The 9,364-nt window shown below is 38.2% G+C and overlaps 2 protein-coding genes across 2 annotated transcripts; both read left to right on the plus strand.

The window, feature by feature from the left end:
* Positions 1–501: 501 nt before the first annotated feature.
* atxn3 (ataxin 3) lies at positions 502–6,235 on the plus strand. The gene is made up of 11 exons (XM_037796338.1): positions 502–619; positions 2,214–2,378; positions 2,474–2,518; positions 2,600–2,685; positions 2,792–2,858; positions 2,937–3,024; positions 3,104–3,233; positions 3,341–3,504; positions 3,813–3,969; positions 4,160–4,227; positions 4,332–6,235. The coding sequence occupies exons 1-11, from the start codon at positions 596–598 to the stop codon at positions 4,382–4,384; spliced, it is 1,047 nt and encodes a 348-aa protein (XP_037652266.1). The 5' UTR covers positions 502–595; the 3' UTR covers positions 4,385–6,235.
* A 93-nt stretch (positions 6,236–6,328) lies between these two features.
* Positions 6,329–8,432, plus strand: si:ch1073-416d2.3 (protein Z-dependent protease inhibitor). Its single transcript, XM_037796336.1, has 5 exons — positions 6,329–6,464; positions 6,679–7,306; positions 7,422–7,695; positions 7,840–7,987; positions 8,080–8,432. Exons 1-5 carry the CDS (start codon positions 6,462–6,464, stop codon positions 8,269–8,271), a joined length of 1,245 nt encoding a protein of 414 aa, XP_037652264.1. The 5' UTR covers positions 6,329–6,461; the 3' UTR covers positions 8,272–8,432.
* The last annotated feature ends 932 nt before the right edge of the window (positions 8,433–9,364 follow it).

The following is a 9,364-nucleotide window of genomic DNA, read 5'->3' on the forward strand; positions in this document are numbered from 1 at the left end:
TCTCGCGAGAATGATGTTTCACCTCCCCCATGTCCTGTGAACTATCAGTGGTTCTCGCACTACTACAGTTATGGTTATGTTAGGTTAGGGCCCTAAAGCTTTTTGAAGATTATAAAGTTGCATGTTATAGTGACCTCAATATCATCCAAAACAAATGTGTGTAAAATGTTGATATTTCTTATATGTTTTATACAGCTAAAACAGCCTGGGGTCAAATTGACCCCAAAGAACACCGATGCGTACAGCATGTGTACAGGACATTGAAAACATATCATCATTTTAATTTTATGTTTACCCAGTTGTCCCTATTAAATTAGGAAAAGTCATTAAATATGAAGCAAAAAAAATGATGTCAATCATTTATTTAGAGACGTTAAACATTGAATGGGGTCAAATTGACCCCAAAGATAATAGGAGGGTTAATAATAATTATACATTTTTATTTTATTGTTTTATTTTTATTTATTTATTAAGAATGTAGAGCGTGCAGTGTAGGGGCCAGGCCGCTGGAGCGCGCTGCTCGACTCGTCTCGTGGTGATTGAATGCAGCGGAAGGCTGGAGGTCAGAGGTGAACGTTTGACAGAAAAGCTGAATATGGATTCCATATTTCATGAGAAAGTAAGTTAAAAACGTTTAACTTTAAACATTAAAGCCCCCAAGCAACTTGTCGTGTTTATTCGGTAAGCCTCGGGTCTCCTGCCGGCTGTGTGTTTACCGGTGCTCTCCGGCCGGTGTCGGTAGATCTGTGCTGCTGTGTGTCAGTATTGTTGTCCACACAGCTAACATGCTAACTGCACCTGCTAGTAAGAGAAGTTTCTCCTCAGCTGGGAGTAAACAGCGCCCTAAAGCTTTACAGCATGTTAGTTTATCAAGTTAGATAAAGAACTGGTTTAACATCGCTCTGTAGTCTTTATAAAAGAGTATTAAAAGAGTAGTTTGTTGTTTACGTAAGCTAGCTGTGTGTAGCTCTACTGGTTACCGTGGGGACAGATCCATCACATGTTGAAGTTGAGTAATCCCAGAGTCCAAACTTAAACCTGTTTAACATGAGGTATGAAGACATGCTTTTCTCAAGGTACAGGGATGTTTACAGGGGTTACTGTTTATTTATTTATTGGTTACTTAATATTTATTCTGTATTAGTCTACCTATTTTTTTTCTGTAAAGAATAATGCTAATTTGTGGATGTTTGATTTTGAGTATAAGGATAATGTATGCATGGTCAGATGCTGTGTACACACATACATAAAATGTGTAATAAAACTGTGAAGTCACTAGGAATCATCAGAAGAAGTTTCATAAATGTTTCTTGTTTATTAACCTTATATTATTCCATGATTTATCCCTATTTGATTTATGGTTGTATTGTTTGGGCAAATAAATACATACCCCTCCAATCTTCATAAACTTTATTTGTTGCAAAAACATTTGTAAGACTGGCAACTTTGTCAAAATCTAAGGAGGCTTCTGAAACTGAACAGTTTATGACATAAATATTCATCAGATATGTGTGTTTATATATAAATATATGTTCTTGCCTTCTTCTTTACCATCTCATTCTCAAATGCATTCACATACTAGTAGACAGGTTAATGATCTTCACCTGGCTTTTTACAAAACAAAACATGGCCAGTACTCCCTCAGATATCGTGGTGTACAAATATGGAACACCAAAATACATTATTATTATCAAGAGCTCGTTATCCTCAGAACATTTTAAAAGGAAATTATCGTCATATTTAATTAATGATGTTTAATTATCTTTTGATATGTTAAGATATATTTTCTTTTCTTCTGTATCATTCTTTGTATGTATTTAATTGTTTTTATTGGATTGCTTTCCACTGTTTGGTTAGGTTTTTCTGCACATTTTGTGTACTTCTTGTTGTTGTTTAACTTTTGTTGTATTTTTAAAATTATGTTAGTTTAGATCTTTCTTCCTTTTTTGTTATTGTTTTTTTTCTCCTGGGGTTGGGGGGGAGCTCCTTTGTATAAGCCTGTGGCTTCTTGACCTCTCCTGACACAGTTCTTGTTTTTTTTTCATTGAGTGGATTTTTTGCAGTTTTATATATGTGCAAATAAAAAAAATGTTAGCTAATCCCATGTCCATGAAGCTAACTAAGTTGTTAAAAATATATATTTCATCATGCTGTCATGTTAGAAGTGTAATTTTCCAGTGGTGTCTTATCAATAACTAATCATTTGTTTGTAGCAAGAGGGCTCTCTCTGCGCCCAACACTGTCTCAACAACCTCCTGCAGGGTGAGTATTTTACTCCTGTGGATCTGTCCTCCATTGCTCATCAGCTTGATGAAGAGGAAAGGATGAGGATGGCTGAGGGAGGTATGGCCAGTGAGGAGTATAGGACCTTCTTACAGGTGAGGAGACATAGTTAGTGAATGCCAGTGCTGCAGCCTATTTATACATGCCTTTTAACAGTTTCTAACTTTATATTCTGTGAATGTGCTTCTAGCAACCATCTGGGAACATGGATGACAGCGGCTTCTTTTCAATACAAGTGAGAGATCCACTTTTTTTATTGTTACTAAATAAGTTAACCATAAGTCAGTAATATCAATTCCCTTTTTCTGTCATCTAGGTAATTAGCAATGCACTGAGAGTGTGGGGCTTGGAGCTAATCCTCTTCAACAGCCGGGAGTACCAGAGCCTGATGATTAATCCAATGTAAAGTGTTTTCAACACTTTATTGTGTAATGTCTTAATCTGTTATCACATAACTACTTTACAGTTAAAATTGATGGTGACAGCTATTCCTACTTCTGTGTTTCAGAAATGAAAAAGCCTTCATTTGCAACTACAAGGAGCACTGGTTTACTATACGCAAACTTGGACAACAGGTATGAGGCACTTGTCATCATAAACAATGTAAACACAGCTTGATTTACTATAAAACACTGTTTTTCTTTTCATTGCAGTGGTTTAACCTGAATTCACTGTTGACTGGACCAGAGTTGATATCAGACACCTATCTAGCCCTTTTCCTTGCACAGTTGCAACAAGAAGGTATAGTAAAGCAGACTTTTATTATACTATGTGTAGTTGATGCGATGCAGAAACAGTTCTAAACGTTCAATTTGTGCAGGTTATTCCATATTTGTGATCCGAGGAAACCTTCCTGAGTGTGAAGCAGAGCAGATTCTTGGGATCATGAGGGTGCAGCAGCAGCAGCGACCGAGGCTTATTGGAGAGGATGAAGCACAGACAAGTGCAGGGTATGTACTATATGTGCAAACATGGAAGTATGTTTATGTGTCATGTTGCTAAAAGTAAGCTTTTTTTAATACTTGTGGCCACTGATTAAGTCTTATTTTGTGAGCAGCAGGTCAGCAGCTATTAGCCAGGCGGAGATGGGCTTCAGTGTGGAGGATGAGGTTGTGGATGAAGATGAGGAGCTGAAGAAAGCTCTGGCACTCAGCAGACAGGACATAGATGTGGAAGATGAAGAAGCTGATCTTCGCAGGGCCATACAACTTAGCATGCAAGGTAAAGGATGAGTTATCCAAAGGTTTTAAAATATATTGTTCCTTCCTCCAGATTAATTGTGGTTTATAAAAATAGTTAGTTGATTTCATAAACTCACACTTACTTACACTTATATACTGCACTATTAATTAGGCCTTTCCCATTGATCATATCAATGAGTCCATTACTGTTCAGGCTTATTTTCACAAATTGTGCTCCACGTTCACAATAATAACTTTGTTTTAAGCAAATACTTATCATCATTTTGTGTTTTACAAATGACAATACTGAACATTGGGTCCTTGTTTTTTTTTTTTATAATATTATAGGAGCAGTGATGAGCAACAAGTCCTCAGAGTCTGAAATGGGAAATGTGAAATCAGGGATCCAGGCAGGAGGGAGTGCTGCAGGAGGACAAAGAGAAGGCCAGAATGAGGCGCTCACCGCCGAGGAACTGCGGAAGAGGAGACAAGCCTATTTTGATCGGTAGGTTTAACTGTATGCCTGGTGACTGCTGTACATGGGGTGGACACAATATTCTAAACACTTATGTACAATTGTATTTCATTTATAGTTAGAACTGGTTGAAGTATTCATGATATTATATCCATCTCTTTTGAGTGAACGGAAATGAATGCATGGATTTTGATTTGAATTCTCTCTGCTGATTTCTTAGGCAGCAGCAACAAGCTCAGCCGAACATTCCTCAACAACCAGACACAAAATCATCATCAGGTGGCTCAGGTAACTGCATCTGATTTATAAAATAGATGCAGTGCAGATTATTTAATCGCCTATCCAAGAAAGACATGAAATATACTAACCTACGCCCTCCCCCCCTCTGCTAGGACCAGTAAACACTGGCTCTGAAGAGGACCAACAACAAAAGCCCAGCCAGTGAATTTGTGCAAGGTTTGCCGATGTTGTTTACCAGCTGCCAGGATTGGCAACCCCATACAGGGGTAGCTTTGCTCCCTCCTCTAACCTTTTGCACATGCGAACATAAGGACAGTCAGAGGGCTGACACATTTCCCCTGGTTAGTTCGCTGACAGGCTATAGAGAAGAGAACAACGACAAGGAAAAGGCATCAGTTAGTTCAATCTAACTCAGTGAGACGCTGGAAAAAAGGGTGACCACAGAACTCATGATGCAGTTAATCCAAGTTTGCAATTGCCTTTTTACCATGGCGCCTTCTATTTCTATTGTACACTGTTTTTTATTCTCGTTTTTTTCTCTGCAAGAGATGGAAAGGAATCTTCAGCATACAAAGGGTGTGTTTACTTGTTGGGTGTGAATACATACAGAGATGGGTGTTCTGTGAAAGCCATAGGAGACCAATATTGAGACCACGGTTTGATAGATAATGACGGAGCCCCCTACCATTACATTGGACTTGCATTAACACGTGATTCCATCACACGCCCCACCAGAACACCAGTGTAGTTTTGAAATCATTTCTTGTACTGAAATATCTTTTAGCCAGCAGCACTAACATGTGTGGGTGATTTATTCCTGACTTCATCAATCATTTTACTCATGAACATCTAAGAGTGAACTCCCAAGGTATTTAGACAGCAACATATTTTTGATGTTGGGGTTTTGTTATTACCTTAAAGTGTATAAGTAGGCACAATGAAATGTAAGAATACACTGCTCACAAACACTTAGTTTAAGGGTGTTTTGTCTGTTTCTTTGATGGACTGTGAACATAATAATTCTATAGAGCTATTTGCTGAATCTAAGATGCTTTTGATTGATGCATATGTTTCACATCTTGTTCAGAATAAGTTAATGGGGAACAAAGAAGCAATCTGTAAACACCATGAAACTGCAGCTGATAGATAAATACGTAGTTCATTTTTCCACCACAGTATGATCACTTAAAACCAAAAAACATGTCCAACCAGCGACTTCATCTGTTGTTTCTGCTCATCAGTATTTCTCACGAACTGTATAGGGAACTTATTATAAAATGATCATTCTCCTCTGACGTACCTTCACAAACAGTCGATAGTTTTACCCTGAAATACTTTTTTAATGCACTGATTTGACTTATCCTGTATTCCAATAATACTTAGAGCAATGTTGTACACATCAGTTGTACAAAGATAAATTAATTTGCACAGAGGTTACCTTGGGTTAACGCTGTGGAAGCCTCTGGCTGATCGATGATCTTTGGAAATGACATAAAATATTGAGAATGAAGGGCGACTGTTATTTAACCTCATAATTTGTATAATTTAAAATCCAAAGATGGAACAAAACATGAAAAATGTGTCACCGTGCATACACTTTGAAGAGTTTGTTCTCTTGGTTTTATCATTTTATAAAACCAAAATCATGTTGCAACACACACAGTGTTGATGAACAGACCACATTACAGCATTAAAACTGATGAGTATGTTTACAGTTATTATGTTTTCTAGAACCAATGACCGTTCAGCATGGATTTATCTTGATGCCTCCACAAAAGTATTGGATGTCGTGCAAAGTTCGACTTCCAAGAAAGTTCCATGATCTCATTATTTTTTCATTTCCTTTGGATCTGTCAGGCTTTTTTTCTATTCAAAATGCACTTGCGAAAGAGTATGAAATGTTGGTAGTTGGGTTTTTGTCATTGCATTATTTTCACTCACTACATTCTTACAATAAGTACTCATCATTCTTCTTATATTCCACATGTTACCATAGCACGTTCTTTCATTTAATGTATTAGTTCTTGTTCCAGGATTAAAGTGACATTCACTCCTCCTGAAGTTTCTCATGTCTCAGTTTTTTTTAACATGCAGTTATTGACAGTTGTTGTGACATCACATCTGGAAAAGAGGCCCTGAATGTTCCAAAAACAGCTCAGACTCCATTTGGAACGACACGACGGGAGGCGTGTCTTGGTTAATATGTAACGCTCAGAGCACACTTGCACTTTGTTTCCCCAAATAATAGATGGAGCTTTCAGGATCAATCTTGCACAAGCTGAATGGTACGTATGACAGCTAGTCTGGGAAAAAAACATCAACTATCTATTGCATTTCAAACTGAATTAATTCAATAATTTTGGTAGTAATTTAAATGGAAAATAATTTATGAGATCTAATCTGCCTTATCATTTTTAGTAGATGGGTTAATTATCGTGTTACTATTCAATTGTGCTTTTTTTAATTATCTTTTGACATCTACATGTCTGTGTTTTTCAGGTTGAGCAACCATCACCTCTAAATATGGAAGTACACAAAATGAAGATGGGATTTATTTCCATTGTAGCCTTCATGTGCTTCCTGGCTCCTGTCCACCAAGCGCACCTTCCAAGCGCCACCATCGCAGACCTCTCCTACAAAAACATGGACTTTGCCATGAACCTGTATAGAAAAATATCCAGCTATCATGACAAAAACATCTTTTTCTCACCTCTGAGCATCTCCACCAGCTTTGCTGCTCTTTCAATGGCTTCTGACGGCGTCACACACGAGGAAATACTGAAAGGGCTCAACCTGGATCAGCTGGAGCGAGCTGACCAGCCAGAACTCATCCCGTCACTCTTCCAACTCCTTCATGAGAACATCACACAGAACGGATCACTGATACTGGACCAAAGCATGGCCCTCTTTGTGCGCCAGCAGTTTGCGGTGGAGAAGATGTTTAAAGACCAAATCAAGACGTTTTTTGACGCAGACATCAAAAGTGTAGACTTTGCGGACGCAGAAGGAAGCATCAGCTTCATCAATGAGTATATCAAGCACAAGACTCAGGACAAAGTGACTGAGATGCTTTCCACCCTGGATGCATTGACCCAACTCATGTTAATCAACACTATTTTCTTCCAGGGTGAGTTGAATCACACTTGTATAGTTTAGAACTTTTGGCTTTGACACCCATTTGTGTTTTGACGTTTGACCTATAGTGTCCACAGTCAAACTAAACAGTGTTATTCCCTCCACAGGAGCCTGGCAGAAGCCTTTCAACCCTAATTTCACTGAAAACGCATCATTCTACATCGACAACTATAATATTGTGCAAGTGCCGACGATGTTTTTGGAGGATAAGTTCTATTGGATGGAAGATATTCATCTTGGTGCCAAAGTGTTGAAGCTACCATACCAGGAAGGTGTTTCCATGCTTATCCTGCTGCCCAACAAAGGCATTGACTACACTGTTATTGATGATAAGATCACTGCTAAGAGGTTCGTCATCTGGATCAAAAGACTGCAAAAAAGGTAAGTGCATAGAAAGTCTTGTGGAAAATGTTTTACTCTCTCACTTGCAAAAAAGCACCTAGCAACAAATGTGCAAATATATAATATCAAACACCTACAGCAATAGATAACAAGAGATTCATGCCCGTGTCTTCATGTTCACAGCAAACTGGAAGTCAACATGCCCAAGTTCAAGATGGAGGAGTCGTATTCCCTGCACAATATCCTACCACATATGGGCATGGTCAGTATCTTCAGCACTTCAGCCAATTTGACAAAGCTGTGTAAGGAAGAAGGCATCAAAGTGTCAGAGGTTAGTTTTCAATTTCACCACACCGTAACAGCATACTTGCATATTCCAACCTCTGCAGATGGTGAATTTTGATCTCTACTGTAAAATCACAGGTGCTGCACAAGGCCGTGATCGATGTGGACGAGACGGGGACCACTGCAGCAGCTGCCACAACATCTGGCATTATTCCATATTCCTTACCAAGGACCTTCACTGTCAACAGACCATTTTTTTTCTTCATATACCATGAAGAGACAAACTGTCTGCTGTTTATGGGCAGGGTGATTGACCCTACCACAAACTAGCAGTCATGACTGAGTCCTGAATGCTTCCACGTAACATTGTGTTATTAAGGCTTTTAAAAGGCTATATGGACGCATTTTTTAATCTTAAATTTAAAATGCTTGTGCTGGCCTGTTCTGTAAGCTCATATGTGATTCCGATTAATAAAGAGTTTGCGTTAGTGTGCCTTTCTTTTGTATTTAATCAAATCATTTCCGCTCTCGGATAAGGATGTGTGCAATACGCATACTAAATGAAAGCAGTGTCGCGCACAAGGACACTTTGGCTTTTTGACCTGTGATTCTGCACTACTTCTGGAAAACAACCTTTAAAGGTTGCATTGATAACATTTTTATGTAGACAAATAATTTTAAAGAAAATAATACATCCACAGAGCTTTTGGAAAGGGGCCGATTAAAAGTCGCTTTTCCTCAAAAAGATGATTATGACTGTGAATTAGTCTTTTAAAAATTTTTGACGGTCCGAAATGAATGTTTTGTTTACATCTGTGGAAGATATCTGATGTTTGGTTCCCACTTCTAACAAGGCTTGTTAGCCAATGGTAAAATGACGTTGGTATCAGGTGGTATCTTTTTATCATCAGTGACTAAGTTGCCAGTTAGTGTGGAAAAAACGGACAAATGGCTGAGTTTGACACTGGTGTCTCCATCAGGCTGCAGAATTAGTGATTATTTATCATGGCAACAATGTAGGCCTATAGCTGCATGTTGCACAATTACTTTTACTCTACCTCGAAAAATCCATCGCATGACTGTCTATCTGAGTGTCATTCAACTCAACCATAAAATATGCAGGTTGTGCAATGAACTGGCAACCATTTGTTGTGAAGTGAATGCAATGGAACGGAGGAGGGAGAATGTGACATATAGTGGCTCAATGTTATCAATGTTATCAATAGCACCTTTAAATATTTATTCACATAAAAAAAAACTGCAGACTTCAGAGTATTGTAAAAAACATTTACCAGTGATTTATTTACATTTATAATTGTATGCAGATGACTGACAAACCATCGCTGATGGCTTAGAAAATGAAATGAGAAACTTGATCCTTTCTTAATGACTATAATTTTGTAACGTGTTTATCTGCAAACCC

This window comes from Sebastes umbrosus, chromosome 16, assembly GCF_015220745.1.
Source record: "Sebastes umbrosus isolate fSebUmb1 chromosome 16, fSebUmb1.pri, whole genome shotgun sequence".
In the NCBI taxonomy this organism is placed as follows: domain Eukaryota; kingdom Metazoa; phylum Chordata; class Actinopteri; order Perciformes; family Sebastidae; genus Sebastes; species Sebastes umbrosus.